Consider the following 23,590-nt stretch of genomic DNA (forward strand, 5'->3'; position numbering starts at 1 on the left):
AAGCTAGTCTTCACCTTAATTGTGCTGGAACTTTGTCACGGTAAGAGTCTCATGGGCATGTCTGCCACATTGTGCTCGTGCAATGACCTCTCCATGTGGGGCATTATCATCTTCACCCTCTTCAATTTCATTCCTTTGCACATGCTCATCATTCAATGAGACGTGCAGATCCCTCATCTCTCCAGGTTGTGTAGGGCACAACAAACCACAATCATGCCAGACACCCTATGTGGAGAGTACTGGACAGCGCCACTTGATCTATCCAGACATCTGAAACACATCTTCTATGTTCTTATGCTCACCCAATTAGGATCTGTGTTGCAGACTGCACCGCATTGTATCTCTCCTCTGAAGCACTCTGCGGCCACCAAATGGGCGTCATTCGCCATGTTTTTGGGAATACACATGAACTCTGAGGAGCCAATTCTGAATGCACTGAGAGCCCCTGATGATCTGTGGTACCTGTGAATGACTCAAGATGTGAGAGTCGTGCAAGCTCTCAGGGTATCTCACACAAACTTGCATAATCTGCTTTTCTGATCATAAATCAGCTGCATATTATGAAAGTGGCAGCTTTTTCTGTTGATGTATCTTACTGGTTGCTTCCAGAGAGCTATTAAAGATACAGGTGTGCAGTTAATGGCACCCTATCTTTGTGAGACTCTTGAGATCACTGTGAATCTCACTGCTCTGGCAACCAGGCTGGCTTCATCCATTTAATAATAATAATTTAATAATCTTTATTAGTGTCACAAGTAGGCTTACATTAGCACTGCAATGAAGTTACTGTGAAAATCCTGCATCAAGAACTGGAATTAATTGTGTGCCTTATTGAAAAGTGCATCAATTACCTCCATTATGCATTGATGAGTGGATGCCTGCAATATTCTGCAGAGATCCCCAGTGGAGCCCTGGAATGATCCACAGGCAATAAAGTTGAGACTGGTTGTTACCTTCAGTGCAACCAGCATTGGTTGGCCTCCTAGCACCTGCAGAGTGAAATCCTCATGGAAGACGTGGCAGTTATGATCCACCACATCACCTGACAGTTTCAGGCATCTATGGCACTGTCTCTCACTCATGGCAATTAGGGATGTACAACAAATGCTGCCCGGGCCAGCAACGGTGGCGTCCCAAGAATTAATTTTTTTTTAAATGATAGGTGCCTTCTGTACACCCTTGGTCATGCCGTACGCCTCCATGGAGGTGGTCCCTCCTCAACAGCGTGTGGTTCTTTCTCAGACCCCACTGGCTTTTGATGATCAGGGTCTGCTATGCCATGACCAGTGTCCTACAGCGAAGGGACTTTTTCCTTAGATCAGAGCTATTGAAAAGGCAGCAATGGCTGCAGCCTGCATTCTACACTACTCGTATCTCTGGACAAATAGAATAGATGCTAGCACTATACACCAGAATGCCCTCACTGAGTTGGCATGCCACGAGTCTAGTGTGGAGCCATAGACCTGTTCTCATTCTGACATGTCAGGTGATCGAAGTTTCAGTGGGGGAGCATTTCGGGAACAGTGACCATAATAAGTTTTACGGTACTCATGGATAAGGCTAAGAATAGTCCTTGGGTGAAGTTGGTAAATTGGGGGAAGGGTAATTACAACATTCGGTAAGAACTGAAAAATTTAGATTGGGGTAGTGTTTTAGGTTAAATCAACATCTGACATGTTGGAGTCTTTCAAATGTCAGTTGATTAGTATTCAGGACCGACATGTTCCTGTGAAGGTGAAGGATAAGTATGGCAAGTTTTGGGAAACTTGGATAATGAGGGATATTGTTAGCCTAGTCAACAAGAAAAACGGTCTGCAAGGCTGAGAACAGACCCTTTTAGAATATAAAGAAAATAGGAGGACATGAAGCAATGAGTTAGGAGGGCTAGAAGGGGCCATGAAAAGTCCTTGGCAAACAAGATTAAAGAGAATCCCAAGGCAATTTATACGTCAATAAAGAGCAAGAGGGAAGCCAAGGAAAGAGTTGCCCCACTCAAGGACAAAGGAGGGAATATATGCGTGGAGCGCATGGGTGAGGTACTAAATGGTACTTTGCATCTGTATTCAACAGAGAGAAATACTTGGTGGATGATGAGTCTAGGGAAGGGTATGTTGATATTCTGGGGCATGTCAAGATCAAAAAGGAGAAGGTGTTAGGTGTCTTAAAAAACATTAAGGTAGGTGGGTCCCCAGGGCTGATGGGATCTACTCTAGAATACTGAGGGAGGCAAGGGAGAAATTACTGGGGCCTTGACAGAAATCTTTGTACCTCATTGGCTACAGGTGAGGTCCCAGAAGACTGGGGAATAGCCAATATTGTTCCTTTGTTTAAGAAGGGTAGCAGGGAAAATCCAGGAAATTATAGGCCGGTGAGCCTTACATCAGTGGTCGGGAAATTATTGGGAAAAATATTTTGGGACAGGATTTACTCACATTTGGAAACAAGGGGACTTATTAGTAACAGGCGCATGGTTTTGTGAAGGGACTAACTTGATCGAGTTTTTTGAGGAAGTGACAAGATGATTGATGAATAAAGGGCAGTGAATGTTCTCTACATGGACTTCACTAAAGTCTTTGACAAGGTCCTTCATGGTAGACTTCATGGTAGACTTCTACAAAAGGTGAAGTCACATGGGATCAGAGGTCAGCTGGCAAGAGGGATACAGAACTGGCTCGGTCATAGAAGACAGAGTGCAGCGGTGGAAGGGTGCTTTTCTGAGTGGAAGGCTGTGATTAGTGGTGTTCCGCAGGGATCAGTGCTTGCTTGTTCATAGTATATATAAATTACTTGGAGGAAAATGTAGCCAGTCTAATTATTAAGTTTGCAGACGACACAAAGATTGGTGGAGTTGCGGATCATGAAGAGAATTGTCAGAGGATATATATTGGTTGGGGACTTGGACAGAGAAATGACAGATGGAGTTTAATCCAGACAGTTGTGAGGTAATTAATTTTGGAATACAGGTGGGAAATGGCAGAACCCTTCAGAGTATTGACAGGCAGAGAGACCTGGGCATACAAGTCCACAGATCACTGAAAATGGCAATGCAGGTGGAGAAGGTAGTCAAGAAGGCACACGGCATGCTTGTCTTCATTGTTGAGCAAAAATTTCCAGGTCATGCTGCAGCTGTATAGAACTTTAGTTAGGCCACATTTGGAATATTGCGTACAATTCTGGTCACCACATTACTCGAAGGATGTAGGTGATTTGGAGAGGGCACAGAAGAGGTTGCCTGGACTGGAGGGTATTAGCTATGAGGAGTGTTTGGCTAAACTCAGTTTGTTTTCATGATGTAAGTTGAGGGGTGACCTGATAAAGGTTTACAAAATTATGAGAGTCTTGGGCATAGTGGGTAGTCAGAAGCTTTTTCAAAGGGTGGGAAAGTCAATTACTAGGGGTCATAGGTTTAAGGTGAAAGGGGCAAAGTTTAGAGGAGATATGAGAGGCAAGTTCTTTTTTACACAGAGGTTGGTTGGGGTGCCTGGAACAAGCTTCCATGGAAGGTGGTGGAAGCAGATATGATAGTAATGTTTAAGAGGCATCTTGACAAATATATGAACAGGGTGGGAAGAGAGGGTTACGGACCCCGGAAGTGCAGAAAGTTTTAGTTTAGACAGGCTTCATGATCGGCACAGGCTTGGAAGGCTGAAGGGCCTGTTCTTGTGCTGTACTTTTAAAAAATTAAGTTTGTGGTAATTTCTTCAGATCAAAATGCACAATACAAAAATGAAACAAAAGGAAATAGCAGTTTGCAAAGCAAATTAAAGAATAGGCTTCAAAGGCTGGGTTAAAGATGATTTTGGAGAGAGAGAGAGAGAAAAAGGTTCTCTCCCGGTCTCATAAGGAAATCATAATCTTTAAGGTTCTATCCCCTTTCTGACTGTGATTGGGTTAAAATAATTATAATTCATCTAATTTGACCGAAATATCTGTCTATCAAGTTTTAGGAGATAATATGGCATGAGAGAATTTTTATATTTTTCCATAATAGGGTGTGATCAGATCACCTGTTTCCCACCATGTTTTCCAGAACTGGGATTTTTGCCCAGTAATGATAACAATGAGTTTACTCTGCAACGTGGTCTTGTCGTGTATGGTCAGTTTTCAAATTGACTCCCTTATCTGATCTTTTCCCATGCTCTCAGCCTTTTTGCTGTCAATGCTAATATATGATTTTTCACCAAATAATTTCTTCCTTTAAATTTTTATTACCTCCAAGAAAAGTAGATTTCTATCATAATCTCACTCTTTTATTCACCAGAACCACAACCCCCCGCGCCCTACTATCGAAGCCCAAGTGAAACACCTGACTAACCCAGCCCTTTCCAAGCCTTCCCTGATCCTTCACCCTCAAGTGAGTCTCTTGCAGCATCACCACATCTGCTTTAAAACTTTTCAAATATGCAAGCATCCTCAACCTCTTCACTGGGCCTCCCAACCCCCTCACGTTCCATGTAACTATCCTAACAGGGGGTCTCCCCGCCACACACACACGCACACACACACACACACACACACCCCCCCCCCCTCGCTTATCCACCATCATCATAAATTCGGGTCCTACTCACAGAGCCTGACCCGTCCCTACCCATTATTGACATTGAGCCCCATCCCCTCCTAGAATCCCCCTACACTCTCTTTTGAAGAATTGCCACCCCATGTCGATCCCCCCCCCCCTCCCTTTTCTCACCTCCTAGGCCCATTGAAACCTGCTCACCAGACTCCAATGTCCGCAGCCACTCCCCCCACAACACCTCCGCTCACTAGCCGACTTAAGTTAGCTAGTGTGGGGGGCCCTGCTCAGGCCTTTCCTTCCCTCCCGCCCAGTCCCAGGGAAAAAAAACAATTAAATGTATACTTTTCCTGAAAAAGTGTTGCTACAAAACACCAACAAAAATCTTTGACCTCTATTGACCATGAAATAAGAACATTATTCAAAGTTACAAAGAGCAGCAACAAAAAAAAGTTTAACCTCTATAACAGCATGTCAGAATATTATTCAAAGCAGTAAAGAACAACAACAAAAAACTTTTAACCTCTATAACAGTATGAAGTAGGAACATTATTCAAAGTTACATATATCCCACTCTTTACTTCCGTCCCAAGCCTTCTGCCTTCTGCCTGGAGCCGCCGCCTCCACCATCTTAAAATAAAAATCTCTGGCGTTGTAGGTCAACCTTAGCTTTGCTGGATGCACCACTCCAAACCACACTCCACTGTCATAGAACGCCGCTTTCACTCGGCCGAAAGCCGCTCGCTGCTTTGCCAGTTCCACTATCAAATCCTGACAGATAGAAACCTTGGCATCAGCCCATTGCACCTCCCGTCCTTCTCTGCCAAGTTCAATACCTTCTCCTTCATGTGATATCGGTTATAACAGATAATTACTGCCCTTGGCGGCTTGTTTAATTTAGGCTGAGGCCTCAGCGACCGAGGAGCTCGATCCAATTCATACCGAGAACGTTCTTCTCCCTTCCTCAGTTCTGCCAACATCTTGGTAAAGTACTCTGTCAGCCTCGGGCTATCCACTCCCTCGGGCAGTCCCACAATCCTTAAATTTTGTCATCTCGAGCGGTTCGCCATATCCTCCAGCTTTGCTCGCAGCCCCTTATTGGTCTCAACCACCCTCTGCAGATTATGTCCCATCGAGGTGAGCCGATCGCTGTGCCGCGACGTGGCCTCCTCTACTCCCTTCATCTTCTCACACTCTGTTTCCTCACCTCAGCCGATGCTTTTGCAACAGCTACCTACACTGGGGTAATTGCCTCCTCTACCAACGCCTTCAGCGCCACTGCCATCTCCTTTCTCAACACCTCTATATACTTTGCAAACTGCTTTTCGAGCTCAAGAGACACCACTTCAGCCATTTTCTCTGCTGTAAGCAGTGCGGCTCCTCCCAGTGGCCCGGCCTTCGCCCTCTTGTCAGCCCCCGGGCTGGTCCTCGCACTTTATGGCGAGCTCTCAATCTCTCCCCTCCTCGCTGCTGTCTTCCTCTGATTTTTGGACATCTTTTGCCTCTTTGCTGGTCCTCAGTCCTTCATGAATTGCCCCCAGGACCGGGCATTAAAAATTTCCAAAAAGAAAAAAAACATAGAAGCCTCAACAGGAGCCACCCAACGCCTGACAATCCCTCCACATGCTGCCTTCAGCTGCCTTGTGTTCTGGGCCCTGCCCCGCTGCTCCATCTGCTTCAAGCACTGACCTCAGTCTCACTGCTCCTGCTGCTCCACACTTTAACTTCAGCCCTGCTGTTCCACTGCCTCGCCCTCTGCCACCGTTTCAGCTGCCTCACTCCTGGATTCGGGCCTGCCGCGAGGAACATAAATACTGACTGTAAAAGCTTCTATAGCTATGTCAAGAAGAAAAAGATTGGCAAAGACAAATGTAGGTCTCTTATAGTCATAAACAGGAATTTATAATGGGGAACAAAGAATTACCTGACCAAGTAAATTCATACTTTGGTTTTGTCTTCACAAAGGAAGACACAATAGGGGCAGCACGGTAGCCTTGTGGATAGCACAATCGCTTCACAGCTCCAGGGTCCCAGGTTCGATTCCGGCTTGGGTCACTGTCTGTGCGGAGTCTGCACATCCTCCCCATGTGTGCGTGGGTTTCCTCCGGGTGCTCCGGTTTCCTCCCACAGTCCAAAGATGTGCGGGTTAGGTGGATTGGCCATGATAAATTGCCCTTAGTATCCAAAATTGCCCTTAGTGTTGGGTGGGGTTACTGGGTAATGGGGATAGGGTGGAGGTGTTGACCTTGGATAGGGGGTAGGGTGCTCTTTCCAAGAGCCGGTGCAGACTCGATGGGCCGAATGGCCTCCTTCTGCACTGTAAATTCTATGTAATCTAAAAAAAAATACCAGAAAGATTGTGGACACAGAGTTTAATGATAGGGAGGAACTGAAGGAAATCAGTATTAGCGGTGAAATGGTGTTAGGAAAATTGAAGGGAAGAAGGCTGATAAATCCCCAGGATCTGATAATCTACATCCCACTTAAAGAAGTGGTTCTAGGGCAGCATGGTGGCGCAGTGGTTAGCACTGCTGCCTCAAGGCACCGAGGACCCTGATTAGATCTCGGCCTCGGGTCACTGTCCATGTGGAGTTTGCACGTTCTACCTGTATTTGCATGGGTCTCACTCCCACAACCTGAAAATTTGTGCAGTGTAGGTGAATTGACCACGCTAACGGAGGCCGTGGCGGCGGCGGAAGAGAAAGAGTGCCCCCCCGGCACTGGCCTGCCCGGCGATCGGTGGGCCCCGATCGTGGGCCTGCCCACCGTGGAGGCGCCCCCCGGGGTCCGATCGCCCCCGCTCGCCCCCCCCCCCCCCAGGACCCTGGGGGCCCGCTCCCGCCGCCGATCCCACCGCCACCAGAGGTGGTTCAAACCTCGGCGGCGGGAGAGGCCTCCCAGCGGCGGGACTTCGGCCCATCGCGGGCCGGAGAATCACCGCAGGGGCCTCGCTGATCGGCGCGGACGTCACGCCGATCGGCATGGGGTGATTCCCGTCCCCGCCAATTCCCGGGTGGCGGAGAATTTCTGCCACGGCGGGGGCGGGATTTTCGGCGGCCCCTGGCGATTCTCCGACCCTGCGGGGGGTCAGAGAATTTTGCCCGTGACTAGTAGAGTTGATGAGGGGGAGCCATTGAATTTGGTTTCTTTGGACTTTCAGAAGGCTTTTGACAAAGTTCCACATAAGCGATTAGTGTGTGCACGTAAAGCACATGGGGTACGAGGTAATGTATTGTGATGGATAGAAAACTGGTTGGCAGAAGGAAACAATTAATCAGACGAAGCGGGTATTCTTCCAAGTGGCAGGCAGTGGACAAGTAAGGTAACGCAGGGATCAGTGCTAGGACTTCAGATATTCACAATATTGGCAGCACAGTGGTTAGCACTGTTGCTTCACAGCGCCAGGGACCCAGGTCCGATTCATGGCTTGGGTCACTGCCTATGCAGAGTCTGCATCTTCTCCCCATGTTTACATGGGTTTCCACCGAGTGCTCTGGTTTTCTCCCACAAGTCCCGAAAGACGTGCTGTTAGGTGAATTGGGCACTCTGAATTCTCCTCAATGTACCCGAGCTGGCGCTGTACTGTGGCAGCTCGGGGATTTTCACAGAAACTTCATTACAGTGTTAATATAAGCCTGCTTGTGACACTAATAAAGATTATTATGATACATATTAATGATTTCAATGAGGGGACTAAATATAATGGGCTGGATTCTCCGATTTTGAGACTAAATATTGACACCGGCGTGGAAACAGTGGTGTTTTACAACAGGAAAAACAGCGCAGCAGTTGCACTGATTCAGCAACTCTAAATAGACTAGCACCATCGCCACGTTGAATGCAACCGGTTCGAGGCAAAACAGTGCCGGATTCGCCGGTTCTGTGATTGGCGCACATGAGGCTCACACGCCGCATCCGAACTTAAACGGTCCTTCCCCACACACACCGCCCCAACAAGATGACTGGAAGGAGAGCAGCGCCACGGTTCAGGGACGCTGAGCTGGAGACCCTCCTGGTCGCAGTAGATGAGAGAAGGATGACCCTGTACCCTGGCTCGGGAAGAAGGTCGCTAGGCGCCGCCGGTCGCCGTGCTGGGTGCAGGTGGCAGAGACGGTCAACACCATGGGAAAAGTCGGACTGGCATGCAGGGCAGGAAGAAACTCCACAACCTCTCTGGGCGGCCATGGTGAGTAGGTAGGGCTGTGCCCCTGGCCCGACCCCCCCACACACCTGTAACCTGGCCCTTCCCCCGGGGGGATGGCCGAACCCCCACCATGCCCTACATGTGCAAGCCGCCAAGACTGGGTGCCCTGGCCACTGATGCCATCATCTACTCAACCCCTGGACTGCATGCGCCAAACGGTCTTAACAGTCTCGTTGCTTGCCCCCTCCCCCCCCCCCCCCCCCCCCGCCCACCCCCCAGAAGAGGCCGCGCACAACCGCCGGGAGTGGGAGGAGACTGGATGGGGCCACCACACCTGTTGCCCCTCACCCTGCCCAAGCAGAGGGCACTCGACGTGGTCGATGGCCCGGAGGAAAGGGAGGTCACCGAGTTAGAGGTCGGCGGTGGGCGAGCAAGTGAGAGCCTGCTTAATTGCGGATCCCCAGGACACATGTGTCGGCAACCCCCCCCCCCACCGCAGCCTTCACCCCCTCCCCCCACCGTCACCCTCAACCCGACGAGACGAGAGCAGAGTGAAATCGAGGCTTTATTACGCAGAGATGTGTGGCCTCCCGCAGCTGCTGCTGAAATGGCTGCAGCTCGCAGAGCTCACACATTTATACTCCGCCTACTGGGCAGAGCCAGCAGGCAGGGATCTACCTCCATACCTGTAGTACAGGAGCCTTACCGTAATACACCTCATATGCGATATATACAATACAACAGTGGTGACTACCACATTCACCCCCTGTTAAAAAAGAGTCCAGCGGGGGTGGTGGAATACTATTTACATGCAGATGTTTAACATTTTAGGAAAAGTTTACAGATTGAGACGATCAGGGGCCTTGATCCTTCGTTGCGAGCGCCGCAGTCCCGGTGGCGATGCAGGCATCGGTTCGGTCGCCGGTGACTCCGGGAGCGTGTCGACCTCATCTTCATCCCCGGGTGGGACCAAGGGGAGGACGGATCGTCCTGGAGCGGAGCTGTGGTGAAATGCGCTGGGGGGAAGGAGGGTGGCGGGGTGGGGGGGAGGGGGTGTGGGGACCCACCTGAGGGAGACTGTCTTGGCGGCCGTCGGGGTACGCCACGTAGGTGTACTGCGGGTTCGCGTGAAGTAGCTGTACCCTCTCAACCAATTGGTCCGCCTTGTGGAGCCGCACATGCTTGCGGAGGAGAACAAGTCCTGGAGCTGCCAGCCACGTTGGGAGCGAAACCCCGGAGGTGGACTTCCTGGGGAAGGCAAAGAGACGTTCCTGGGGGGGTTTCGTTAGTCTCAGGGCAAAGGAGCGACTGAATGCAGTGAATGGCGTCAGGGAGGACCTCCTGCCAGCGGGAGGCCAGGAGATTCCTGTACCGTAGGGCCAGCTGGACAGCCTTCCAGACCGTCCCATTCTCCCGCTCCACCTGCCCGTTTCCCCGGGGGTTGTAGCTGGTCGACCTGCTCGAGGCGATGCCCTTGCTGAGTAGGTACTGGCGCAGCTCATCGCTCATAAATGAGGATCCCTGGTCGTTGTGGATGTAGGCGGGGAAACCGAACAGAGCGAAGATGGTGTTGAGGGCTTTGATGACGGTGGCAGACGTCATAACGGGGCATGGGACGACGAAGGAGAATCTGGAGTGTTCGTCGACCACATTAAGAAAGTCCGTGATTTGGTCGGTGGAGGGGAGGGGCCCCTTGAAATCCACGCTGAGGCGTTCAAAGGGGCGGGAGGTCTTCACCAGGTGCGCTTGGTCTGGCCGGTCGAAGTGCGGTTTACACTCCGCGCAGACCTGGCAGTCTCTGGTGATAGCCCTGACCTCCTCGATGGAGTAGGGCAGATTGCGGGCCTTTACAAAGTGAAAAAAAGGGTGACCCCTGGGTGACAGAGATTGTCGTGCAGGGTCCGGAGTCGGTCCACTTGTGCGCCGGCACACGTACCTCAGGATAGGGCTTCGGGGGGGCTCGTTGAGTTTACCGGGGCGATACAAAATCTCGTAATTGTAGGTGGCGAGCTCGATCCTCCACCTCAATATCTTATCATTTTTGATCTTGCCCCGCTGTGTGTTGTTGAACGTGAAGGCAACCAACCGTTGGTCAGTGAGGAGAGTGAATCTCCTGCCAGCCAGATAATGCCTCCAATGCCGCACAACTTCTACTATGGCTTGGGCCTCCTTTTCGACGGAGGAGTGCCGAATTTTGGAGTCATGGAGGGTGCGTGAAAAGAATGCCACGGGCCTGCCTGCCTCGTTGAGGATGGCGGCCAGAGCGGAGTCTGATGCATCGCTCTCGACTTGGAAGGGGAGCGTCTCGTCGACTGCGTGCAGCGCAGCCTTGGCGATGTCGGCCTTGATACAGTTGAAGGCCTGATGATCCTCGGCCGTCAGTGGGAAAACGGTGGAGTGAATGAGTGGGCGGGCCTTGTCCGCATAGTTAGGGACCCACTGGACGTAGTACGAGAAGAACCCCAGGCATCGTTGAGGGCCTTGGGGCAGTGGGGAAGGGGGAGTTCCATGAGGGGGCGCATGCGATAAGGGTCAGGCCCCAGAACCCCATTTTGAACCACATAGCCGAGGATGACTAATCGGTTAGTGCTGAACACGCACTTCTCCTTGTTGTAGGTTAGGTTGAGGAGTTTGGCGGTGTGGAGGAATTTGAAAAGGTTAGCGTCGTGGTCCTGCTGGTCATGGCCGCAGATGGTGACATTATCCAGGTACGGGAAGGGGGCCTGCAGTCCATACTGGTCAACCATTCGGTCCATCTCCCGTTGGAAAACCGAGAGCCCGTTAGATACGCCGAATTGAACCCTAAGGAAGTGGTAACGGTGGCCGTCCGCTTCAAACGCTGTGTACGGGCGCTCCGCCTTGCGAATGGCGAGCTGGTGATAGGCAGATTTCAAGTCCACTGTCGAGAAGACCCGGTACTGTGCAATCTGATTGACCATATCAGATATGCGTGGGAGGGGGTACACATCGAGCTGCGTGTACCGATTGATGGTCTGACTGTAGTCAATGACCATCCTCTTTTTCTCCCCAGTTTTCACAACTAACACTTGAGCTCTCCAGGGGCTGTTGCTGGCCTCGATAATACCTTCCCGTAGCAGCCGCTGGACCTCAGACCTGATGAAGGTCCTGTCCTGGGCGCTGTACCGCCTGCTCCTGATGGCGACGGGTTTGCAATCCGAGGTGAGGCTCGCAAACAGAGAAGGCGGATCGACCTTAAGGGTCGTGAGACCACAGACAGTAAGGGGTGGTAGGGGTCTGCCAAATTTCAGGGTTAGGCTCTGGAGGTTGCACTGGTCGTCCAGGCCGAGTCGCAAGGCAGCGCAGAGGTTTGGTAGGATGTAGAGACAGAAGCCGCTGATCTCTACGCCCTGGATGGTGAGGGTGGCGGTGCAGTACCCCCGGATTGCCACGGAGTGAGATCCGGAGGCCAGGGAGATTTTCTGATTAATGGCGTGTACCGTGAGAGAGCAGCACCTTACCGTATCGGGGTGGATGAAGCTCTCAGTGCTCCCGGAGTCCAGAAGGCATGATGTCTCGTGCCCATCGATCTTCACTGTCGTCGACGCAGTCGTGAGGTTGTGCGGTCGGGACTGGTCGATCGTGATAGGCAGATTTCAGGTCCACTGTCGAGAAGACCCGGTACTGTTGAGAAGAGGCGAGACGCAGCTGGTGTTGGAAGGCCCCTGGCTGGTCGGCAGCGGTTGCAGGCGATGAGCGGCCCGAAAAGGTGCCCGACGAGCAGGGGTCCTGGGGCGGGGAAGATGGCAGCACCCACGGGCCGCATGAGTTGTGAGACGAGCAAGATGGCAGCACCCACGGGCCGCACGTGGTCTGAAACGAGGAAGATTGTGGCGCCCACGGGTCACACATGAGGGGTGCAGGGACAATAGCGGTGATCGGGTGGAACTGGAACACAGGAGCGAAATGTCCTTTCTTCCCGCAGGCCTTACAGAGCGCACTCCGTGCCGGGCAGCGCTGCTGGGGGTGTTTTGTCTGTCCGCAGAAGTAGCACTTGGATCCCCCGGGGTTGGTTGGCTGCCGAGCTGCGCAGGCCTGGGGTTGGCTGGGGGCGGTCGCTGGTGGGGTCCACGATGGGGTGTTTGCTGGCAGGGTCCATGATGCCCAGGAGGGGTGGGCCGTGCGGTCGGGGGCGTACGCCTGTACATTGCGGGTTGGCGACTGTGAGTGAGATTGCAAGTTTCTTGGTCGCCGCGAGGTCGAGGGTAGCCCCTTCTAAGAGGCGCTGGAGGATGTAAGCTGACCTTATGCCCTTACCAAAAGCGTCTCTAATTAGAAGTTCAGAATTTTCAACGGCCGAAACGGCCTGGCAATCACAGTCCCTCGCCAGGGCCTGCAGCGAACGCCAGAAATCTTCCACAGACTCACCGGGGAGTTGATGCCGCGTGGACAGGAGGTGCCTGGTGTAGATTTTGTTGGTCTGCTGAGCGTAGTTCTCCTTCAGTAGCGCCATGGCCTCAGCGTAGGTTAGATGCACCGTCCCAGATGAGGGGAAAGATATCAGAGTTCAGCCGCATGTACAGGATCTGGAGCTTCTGTGCCTCTGAGGGTGGTTATGTCGCAGATCCGATGTATGCTTCAAAGCAAGCTTGCCAATGTGCGAAGGTCAACTTGGCGTTGTTTGCTTGAAGGTGCAGCTGCAGGCGATCAGGCTTGATGCGGAGATCCATCGTTGTAAAATCTCTGCGTAATAAATTGATGCACTATCAATTACGACGAGACGAGAGTAGAATGTAATCGAGGCTTTATTACGCAGAGATGTGTGGCCTCCTACAGCAGCTGACGAAATGGCTGCAGCTCAGAGAGCTCACACATTTATACTCCGACTACTGTGCGGAGCCAGCAGGCAGGGATCTACCCCGTACCTGTAGTACAGGAGCTTGACCGTAATACACCTCATATGCGATATATACAATACAACAGTGGTGACTACCACAACTCCTTCACCCCCCCACCAAACCCCCTACGCCTCCCCGGCCTGCTGTCTAATGATACATGTCGTCTTGTGTCTTACAGGACCTGCCGGAGATGGAGCTAGTCCATCCAGAGCCCCCTGCCCCCAGCTAGTGCCATAGCCGGTGCCCCTCAGACAGCCGAGCACTGACGGGCAGAGCAGCCCGAACACCAGCTCTCGACCCGAGACTCAGGACACCCCGGAGCTCGGGTCGGAGGAGGACACTGACTTTCCGTCACTGCTGTCAACACCCTTCAGCATCAAGAGACCATCACCTCGGTTGGGCACATTAATGAAGAGGCTCCTGGGACACTATCTGGTGCGAACCACCCATTGCATCCGGTACAGCAGGTGGAGGTAGGAGCAGCTGAGTCGCCTGCTGGCGTCCAGCCGGGTCCCGGGCTTCTGGAACATCCAGCCCCAGCCGCAGTGGAGATGCAGTCAGAGACTCAGGGACGACAGGTGGGGATGACAGCCGGCTTCTAGCACCTGCAGACGCAGGTGGAGGAGTCCATCCGCGTGCAGGAGCAGGGGGGATGCCGGTCATGCGTGCCACCCAGGCCGACACCACATGGTGACGTCCATGGTGGAGGCAAAGGGGAGCGATGGTGTCGTCTATGGGTCAGAGTTTCCAGGGCTTGGTCATTCTGTGCAGCCGGGGGCCGAAGCCCCGGACACGGCTGCCCTCTCACAGAGCACCTTGAAATTGAGTGGCGCTCCTCAGCATGGCCCATGCACAGTAGACCATGGCTGAGAACGTCGGCGGCATTGCTCAGGCGCTGGCCGGCGTTGCACAGACACAGAGGGAGGTAGCCCAGTCACTGGCTGATGTGCCACAGTCCCTCATGATGGTGGCACAGTCCCAGATGGAGGTGGTCCACTCCCTGTGCTCCACGGCTGCCTCCACTCCTACTGTACCATCTGGGGAGCCATCAAGGCGTAGTGTTAAGGCCCGTAAGGCCAGAGGGACACCAGTTAAGTTGGCATGGCGCAGCGCAGAGTTGAGTTATGGGGCTAGGGCACAGACTGTGTATATATTTCCTCACAATAAACACCTGTAACCACCGTTATACCTGTCTCGGTGCTCTGTCTACTGTGTGTGGGGGTGGGCTGGTCAGTGCTGGCCAGGGGTAGTGCAGGGTGGGGAATCAGTGCAGGCCCCGTGGGTGGACCGTCCTCCCCACCCTCCTTCCCCCCCTGGCCTGACCTTCCCCAGCACCGCAGTGATCCGACGGGACAGTGTGATGGACTGGCCAGCTCGCATGCAGGGATCACCCAGGTGGAAGGTGCTACTCTGGGAATGAGTCAGACATTGTCATAGGATGTGGAGTACGGAGCGCATCGCAGAGCGGGTTGTCATCATCCTCCATCCCATGGACCAGACCCGCTGTCACTGCCAAACCCAGTGCCCCCAGCTTGTAGCGCCGCAGGTATATATGATGGAGGGGGTGTATATGCAGGCGGTTTGCTGGTGTGTGACGTGCATGGTGGGATGTGGTGTCAGTGCTCCTGACCAGCAACCTCCCACCCTCCTAGATGGTGAACCGCGTCGCGATCAGAATGTCCCGTGCGTGCTGGCCCTGGTGATGGCGTAGTGCGGCCTTCTGTGTCCTACTCATCGTCCAACTCCCCCACATCCTCCTCATCGGACGAGGCCTGTCCTTCCTCCTCATCTTCATCCCCCAGCACATCGCCCCTCTGCTGCGCTTTGTTGTGGAGGATGCAGCAGGCCACTACGATGCGGGCGGCCCTCTCAGCCTCGTACTGGAGGGCCCTTCCAGAGCGATCCAGGCACCTGAAGCACATCTTGAGAATACCAAAGCACCGCTCGACCCCACGCTTGGTCGCTGTAAGGGCGTCATTGTAGTGGGTCTCCGCGTTGGTCTGTGCCCTCTGGATAGGCGACATCAGCCACGACCGCAGCGGGTAACCCCTGTCACTCTGCAGCCAACCTCGCAGCCGAGGAGGGGTGACCCTCGAAAATGCCGGGCATCACCGAGTGTGCCAGGATGAAGGAGACATGTACACTGCCCTGGTATCAGTCGCAGACATGCATGATGCACAGCTGGTGATCGCAGTCCAACTGTATGTTCATCGAGTGAAACCCCTTTTGGTTGGTGTACAGTGACCTGTTATCCGCTTGTGCCCGTAGGGTGACATGCGTTCCATCGATCATCCACTACACCCGGTTCATTCCGGCGATGGCAGCAAATCCCGCTGCCCGGGAATTCTGGTGGGAGCAGTCCACATGGAACGGAATGTATTGATCCGCCTGGGCATATAGGGCGTCCGTGATGGCGCGAATGCACCTGTGCACCGATGTCTGTGAGATCCCGGACACATCCCCACTCGGCGCCTGGAAGGATACCGTTGCGTTAAGGTTGAGCACGACCTTCACCTTGACGGTCACAGGGAGCGGGTATCCTCCCCCATAATGCAGCCGTACCATGTGTGCCATCATCTTGCAGATGTGTCGCACTGTCCCTCTGCTCATCCGCAGTCTCCATCGGCAGGCCCAGTCCGGCACGTCCTTGAACGACATGCGGGGGTGGGTGCACCAATACGGTCAGTGTCACTGTGCAGAACCAGGTGCCAAGGTGTGTCGACAGTGGGTGCGCAGCAGGATGGCCGCTGTAATGGCAATCGGTGCCTGAGCACCACCCCAGTCCCATGGGAGGGCACCCTGGCTCCTCGGCCCGCCCTCCCCCAACCCTCCCCTCCCCTGGCAGGGCCCCCCACACCCCGCCACAGCCAGCGCAGCCGGTGTCTGGGCCGGCAGCCCGCAGTCACTCCACCCCATTTCCAACCTCTTCTTTCTCGCTCAGCAGCCAGGACGCCAGGTTCACAATTTCTAAAACCACAAGTGAACCACGCTGTCGGGAAACCTGGCCATCGGTGACGGTGAATCGGTGATGGTGTCGGTGAGCATAGGGTGGGTATAGGGTGTCGGCCCGCTAATGATATGCCGAATGTACTTTCACCCTACGCGGCGAGTGACGCATTTACACCATTTTTGGGCTCCTGGAGCATCCCGATTTGGTGTCAAATCAGCGCCTACCCCAGTTTCGATGTTCGAAGCTATTCTCCGCCCAATCGCGTTTTTGCAATTTTGCCGTTGGCAAGCAGAAAATTCTGCCCAATATCTCCAAATTTGCAGATGACATAACGCAGGGTGGGAGGGTGAGCTGTAAGGAGGACGCAGAGATGGATCAATGTGATTTGGACAAATTAAGTGAGAGGGAAAATACATGGCAGATGCAGGATAATGTAGATAAATGGTAGCAAAAACAGGAGGGCAGATTATCATCTGAATGGTTGTAGATTGAAAGAGGGGAATGGGCAATGAGTCCTGGATGTCCTCAGACACCTGTTGCTGAAAATAAGCATGTAGGTTCAGCAGACAGTAAAGAAGGCAAATGGTATGTTGATTTTTATAGCAAGTGGATTCAAGTACAGGAGCAGGGCTGTCTTTCTGCAGTTATACAGGGCCTTGGTGAGACCACACCTGAAGTATTGTTTTGGTCTTCTTATCTGAGGAAGGATGTTCTTGCTATAGAGGGAGTGCAAGGAAAGTTTACCAAACTTACTCATGGGGTGCAGGACTGGCATATGAGGAGATATTGAGTTGGCTAGGAATATATTTGCTGGAGTTTAGAAGAATTAGGGGGGATCTCATTGAAACCTATCATATTCTAACAGGACCTGGCAGGATAGATGCAGGAAGGATGTTCCCAATGGAAGGGAAGTCCAGGATCAGGGAGCACAGTCCAAGGATACGGGGTAAACCACTTAGGACTGAGAAGAGGAGAAAATTCTTCACCCAGAGAGTTGTGAGCCTGTGGAATTTGCGACCTCAGAAAACACTCTAGGCCAAAGCATTGTTTGTTTTCAGGATGACATTCTTGGGGTATAAGGGATCAAAGGATACAAGAGCAATGTGGGAACAGGTTACTGAGTTGGATGATCATCCATGATCATAATAAATAGTGGAGCAGGTTCAAAGGGTTGAATGGCCTCCTCTTGCTTCTATTTTCTATGTCTCGCCATTTCTTATCTGCAATCTGTATGTGGTTACATTGCAGGCATTAGGCCTATTCCTGACAGTATCTGAATAAGTTTGTTTGACACTCTTTGTTCATTTACACATTAAATATATTTATTTTCCAGAAAGTCGATGGCAATAAATTCCAAAGTACTGGCTGTAACAGTAAGGCCACAGCCCACGGCCTCAGAACCAATTGTTGTAGAGCTGTCTCATCTTATTAACGTAAGTAATTTTGTTATAACATTCAGCCACATTTGGATCTGCATTATTACTGACCTCCTGAACCCAATGACAATTCACTTCTCTAAAAAATTGATTTAAAAGAATCTTTGGAACCGTTAAATAAAGGAATAGTATTGAACTTGTTTTAATTAAAGTGCATGTTGAAAACAGTACTGTTATTAAATTCCCAAAATGAAATGTTATGTACCCAAGGGTGAGGTTTAAACACAAAAAAATTGTTCAATAAATTAATCCAGCTGGTTATTAGCTTCAGGAAGCACGACAGGCTCAACTTATTTCTACAATGAATGGTTTCATGCGTTTGTAACTCTGTTGGTGCTACCATAGAACATTAGCGCCAGAAAAGTGCTGTTAATTCTGGTAAGTGACTTAATATTGCACCCAATCCACACAGAAGAACAGCCTGCAGAAAAATCCAAGTTCTATCCTGACATTTTAGAGCAGCAATTGGGACTGCAAGCATCCATGTGAGGAAATAGAAAAATATGCAAGGCTTGCACTTTCACCTCTCTTGTGTGGGTGTTGGGTGAGGACAGGATGGCCTCTGCTCTGGTGTTTCCCCATTATTAATTAGATTTCCAACACGTGGGCAGCATGGTGGTGCAGTGGTTAGCACTACTGCCTCATGACACCGAGTTCCCAGTTCGATCCCGGCCCTAGGTCACTGTCCGTGTGGAGTTTGTACATTCTCCCCGTGTTTCGTGGGTTTCGTCCCCACAACTCAAAAATGTGCAGGCTAGGTGGATTGGCCACAGTAAATTGCCCCTTAATTGGAAAAAAGAACCAGCTATTCTAAATTTATTTAAAATTAAGTTTCCAACATGCATCATTTTGAAGAATGAAAATCTGCGCAATGACTTGGAAAGCTACCAGAGCACAATTCAATTACCTTGGATAAGGCAAAATTGGGAAAAAAGGGTTTCAGAATAACGCATTTCCAAAACTGCATTTTCAATGTGGTAATTTCACACCCATAATATCAGATGTTAACCAGATTATGACTTTAAAATATTATTGCATATAAAGGAAGCTCCTTTTGCCAAGCTTCGTGTTAGAAGCAGTAGGATAGCCATAACATACACAATGATCATCATGTTTCACACAGTGAGCATTTTTGGAAACAAAGCTTGCATGTCTACATTCACAGATGAAACTCAGTACCCGGCTCCGACCTGGTGCGGCTGCTCTGGGAAATGGAACTCTACAGCAGGTTGAAATGTGGGTCAGAATACAGTACTGTGAGAGAAACAGTGCCTGGGTTTAAGTTTTGCTTCAGCAGCCAATTAAGAGCTGGAAAGCAAACACACCATCCAATTAAGATGGGGGGGGGGGGGGGGGGGGGAGGCGGCAGGCACTCAAACTGGAGGGTCGATATCGAGGTCATTCAGCAGATTGCAATGGAAGGTAAGTTAGAGAGAGGGTACATCAAGATGAAAGGCACTGTGTCTCCCACATTTTGAAATTTAAATTAAAAATAGCTTTTGGCAGCCAAACCAGCATTGATTGGCAGCCCCCTGTAGAGTAGCCTGAAACTGCTAAGAATAATAATAATCTTTAATATTATCACAAGTAGGCTTACATTAACACTGCCATGAAGTGAAAATCCCCGAGTCGCCACATCCCAGCGCCTGTTCAGGTACACAGAGGGAAAATTCAGAATGTCCAAATTACCTAACAGCACGAACTGGATTCTCCGTTTGCCGACATCAATATCGTGAAATGCAGTTGGGCGGAGAGTAGTTTACGACGCCGAAATCGCGGTAAACGCCGGTTTGACGCCAAATCGGATGCACTGGCACCCCCAAAATGGCGTAAATGGAGTTCTCGCCATGTGCGTTGAAAGTACAGTAGGCATATCATTAGCGGGTTTGGCACCCAATGCTCCAGGGCTTACGCGATTCATCGCCTCCGATGGACCGAGTTCCCGATGGCGTGGTTCACTTGTGGTTATAAAAATCATGAAGCTAAAGTCCTGGCTGCTGAAGGAGAGAGAGGAGGTAGGAAATGGCGTGGAATGACTGCGGGCTTCTAGGCCAGACACTAGCCATGCTGGCTGCGTTGGTGGGGGAGGGCCCTGCCAGGAGCAGGGAAGGGAAGGGAGGGGACAGACCGAGCAGCAGAGGTGACCCCCTACGGGACTGGGACGGTGTCCAGGTACTGACCGCCATTACGGTGGCCATCTTGCTGACCACCCACCATGACCCTGGCTCTACACATTGACACCGGCTGTATGGTTGCGCTCACCCACGGCGCGCCACCCTCGCCCCCGAACACCCCGCCCTACCGGCAGCCACCCACCGGGGCACCAACCAGAGCCACACCCACGGCAGCCCCAGTGAGGGCATGCCAGCCAATGGTGGTCCTGGCAGCAGGGAACGGCACCAGGACAGGGGGCACCGACGGGGCCGGATATCAACGGGGCAAGGGTGGGGGGGTTCATGCGTGGGAGGGGCCCGCAGTCTCATCCAGGGCCACCATGTACCCCTTGGTACCTAAAATGGGCACGGGAGTATGCGCCAGTCTTACATGTTGGCCGTTCACCCCCTGCAGAAAATGGCTATCGGACACGAACTTGCGATGCTGGTTGCCGTGGCGATGGCCGCAGCTCTGCAAGATGCCCTGCGGCAGCGTGAGCGGAGGCCGCCCATGAGGAGGTGTGGCTGGAACAGAGGAACGGGATGCAGAGGGGCAGGTGGCTGCCGCACAGGCTGGAGGGCCGCCCGCCCAACACGCCGAGGAGGAGAGGAGGTGCCAAGGGAGCACTGCATGAGGCCCCGCGTGTACCGCAACCGCATGTCATTTGAGGATCTGCCAGACCGGGCTTGCAGACGGAGACTGCGGATGAGCAGAGAGACAGTACGACACGTATGCCAGATGATGGCACACCTGGCATCGTGCGGGTATAGGGGAGGATACCCGCTCCAGGTGACCATCAAGGTGAAGGTCGCCCTCAACTTCTATGCCACCATGTCGTTCCAGTCGCTAAGTGGGACCTGTCCGGGATTTCGTAGACATGGGCGCACGGGTACATCCATGCCGTCACGGAGGGCCTATATGTCCAGGCGGACCAGTACATCCAGTACCATGTGGACCGCGCCCACCAGGATTCCCGGGCAGCCGGGTTCATTGCCGGGATGCCCCGGGTCCAGGAGGTTATCGACGGGATGCATGTCACCCTACGACCACCTGCGGATAACGGGCCGCTGTTCACTAACCGAAAGGGGTACCACTCAATGAACATACAGTTGGTGTGTGTCCAACAGATGTGCATCATGCACGTCTGCGCCTGGTACCCGGGCAGCATGCACAACTCTCATACTGGCACACTTGATGATCCCTGACATGTTTGAGGGACACTGCCCCGGCTGCAGGGCTGGCTTCTGGGCGACGGGGGTTACCCGTTGCGGTCATGGCTGTGACACACATCCGGAGGACACAGACCAATGTGGAGACCCGGTCCAACAATGCCCATACAGCGACCAGGGGTGTGGTCGAGAGGTGCTTCGGAAGATGTGCTTCAGGTGCCTAGCGCGCTCTGGAGGGCCCCTCCAGTACGAAGCTAGGAGGGTCGCCTGCATCGTGGTGGCCTGCTGCGTCCTCCACAACATCACGCAGCAGAGGGACATGTGCATGAAAAGGATGAGAAGGAAGGGCAGATCTTGTCAGATGGCGAGGATGCGGGGGAGGGGGACAATGAGCGGGACATGGGCGCGAGCAGGCACAGGAGCCCGCACAATGCCAGGGCCAGTGCGCACGGGACGACCTCGTCGCCTCACGTTTCACTGACGAGGGAGGGAGGGGTTTGCTGGCCAGGCACAAGGACCCAACCATCCCAGACTCACACCCCTTCACCTCCCACACCACCAAATCACCCGCATACACACCCCGTCCACGACACTTACCTGCGACAAGCTGGGGTCACTGGGTTGGCAGTGGCAGGGTCTGGTCCATGCGATGGAGGATGATTACAACCCGCTCTGTGATGAGCTCCGTGCTCCACATCCTATGACAATTTCTGACTCATGCCCACAGTAGCACTTTTCACCTGTGTGTTCCCTGCATGCGAGCTGGCCAGTCCATCACACGGACCCGTCAAATCCCTGGGGTGGGGGTGCTGGGACAGTTGGGGCAGGGGGTGGGTATCATGGTCCACCCACGGGACCTGCACTCTTCCCCCACCCCCCACTCCCACCAGCACTGACCGGCCCACTCACACACCCAGCAGACAGAACATTGAGGCAGGTTTCAACAGTATTAACAGGTGTTTATTGCAAACAAATATACAGTCTGTGCCCTAGCCCCTATAGCTAAACTGTGCCCTGCGCCCGTGCCAACTTCACTGATGTCTAACTTTCTGGTCTTATGGGCCCTAACACTATGCCTTAGTGGTTCCCCAGACGGTACAGCAGGAATGGAAGCGGCCTGCTGTGACTTTTGGCCTGTGACAAGGGTCCCCATTGACGCACGTTTCCTGGGGCGTCCTGGCATGGATGGGCCCGGCTGCTGCTCGGGCGTCCTGGGTGGCGTGGCGCCGCCCTGTTCTGCCTGCTGCCCACCAGCTGCACCAGGGACAGGAGAGGGAGGGTCCAAGGTGCTGCGCTATTCCGGAACCTGCTCTGCGGGAGTCACCAGCATGGGCCCCATCACCTCCTCCTCCCTCGGGGTGCCCGATGGCCCCCGGGCTACTCCATGGCACGGAGGTGCAAGCGGAGCTGCCCACTGAGGCCCCCCTGGCACTGGCATTGCCAGTCCTGGAGGCCCTCTCTGGTCTCACGTTCGTGGCCATGGAGCACAGGGAGTGGAGCATCTTCGTCTGGGCCTGTGCCACCACACTGAGTGTCTGTGCCACATCAGCCAGTGACTGGGCTACGTCCCTTTGGGTCTGGGCCACCTCCCTCTGGGACTGGGCCACCTCCCTCTGGGAATGGGCCACCTCCCTCTGGGACTGAGCCACGTCCCTCTGGGACTGGGCCACGTCCCTCTGGGACTGGGCCATGTCTCTCTGGGACTGGGCCACCCCACCCTGTGTTTGCACCACGTCGGCCAGCGCCTGGGAAATGCCGCCAACGCTATCAGCCATGGCCTCAGGTGACTGGGCCACACTGAGGAGCGCCGCTGCGATGTCCAGGTGGCTCTTGCACATGGCTGCCTGTGAGTGGGCAGCCCTGTCCTGGGCCTTGGCCCCACATGCACAGAATGTCCCAGGCCTTGCACACTCTGACCCATATCCAATACCGTCGCCCCATTGCCTCCACCGCGGATGCCACCTGTGCGGTGTTGGTTTGGGTGGCACGCATGACCGGCATCACTCCCTGCTCCTTCAGGCAGTTAGACTCTTATACCTGCGTCTGCAGGTGCTGGAAGCCAGACGTCATCCCCTCCTGGCCAGCTGTCCAACCATTTCTGCCCCTTGGCTGCTCTTACCTCCACCTGCTGTACCTGTTGTGATGTGTGGTGCGCACCAGATAGTGTCCCAACCGAGGTGATAGTCTCTGAGATGGTGGAGGGTGTTGGAGACAACTGTGATGGAAAGTCTGTGCCCTCCTCCTACCCGAACTTCGGGGTCTCCTGGGTCTCGGGCAGAAGGCTGGTGTTCAGGCTGCTCTCCTCGTCAGTGCTCTGCCGCCCGGGGGGCACCGGTTCTGGCACTAGCTGGGGGTGGGGGTCTTCGGA

General features: G+C 53.1%; 1 protein-coding gene across 11 annotated transcripts in view; it reads left to right on the forward strand.

The window, feature by feature from the left end:
• The window catches only part of adgrb2 (adhesion G protein-coupled receptor B2), a 1,298,770-nt gene that overhangs the window by 822,650 nt on the left and 452,530 nt on the right, over window positions 1-23,590 (forward strand). For all 11 annotated transcript variants that reach the window (XM_038801790.1, XM_038801818.1, XM_038801834.1 and 8 more), the window contains one exon: window positions 17,797-17,896. In XM_038801790.1, coding sequence (XP_038657718.1) covers window positions 17,797-17,896 — 100 coding nt within the window. The remainder of the gene's footprint in view (window positions 1-17,796; window positions 17,897-23,590) is intronic.

The sequence above is a fragment of the Scyliorhinus canicula genome, chromosome 1 (assembly GCF_902713615.1).
Source record: "Scyliorhinus canicula chromosome 1, sScyCan1.1, whole genome shotgun sequence".
Lineage (NCBI taxonomy): Eukaryota > Metazoa > Chordata > Chondrichthyes > Carcharhiniformes > Scyliorhinidae > Scyliorhinus > Scyliorhinus canicula.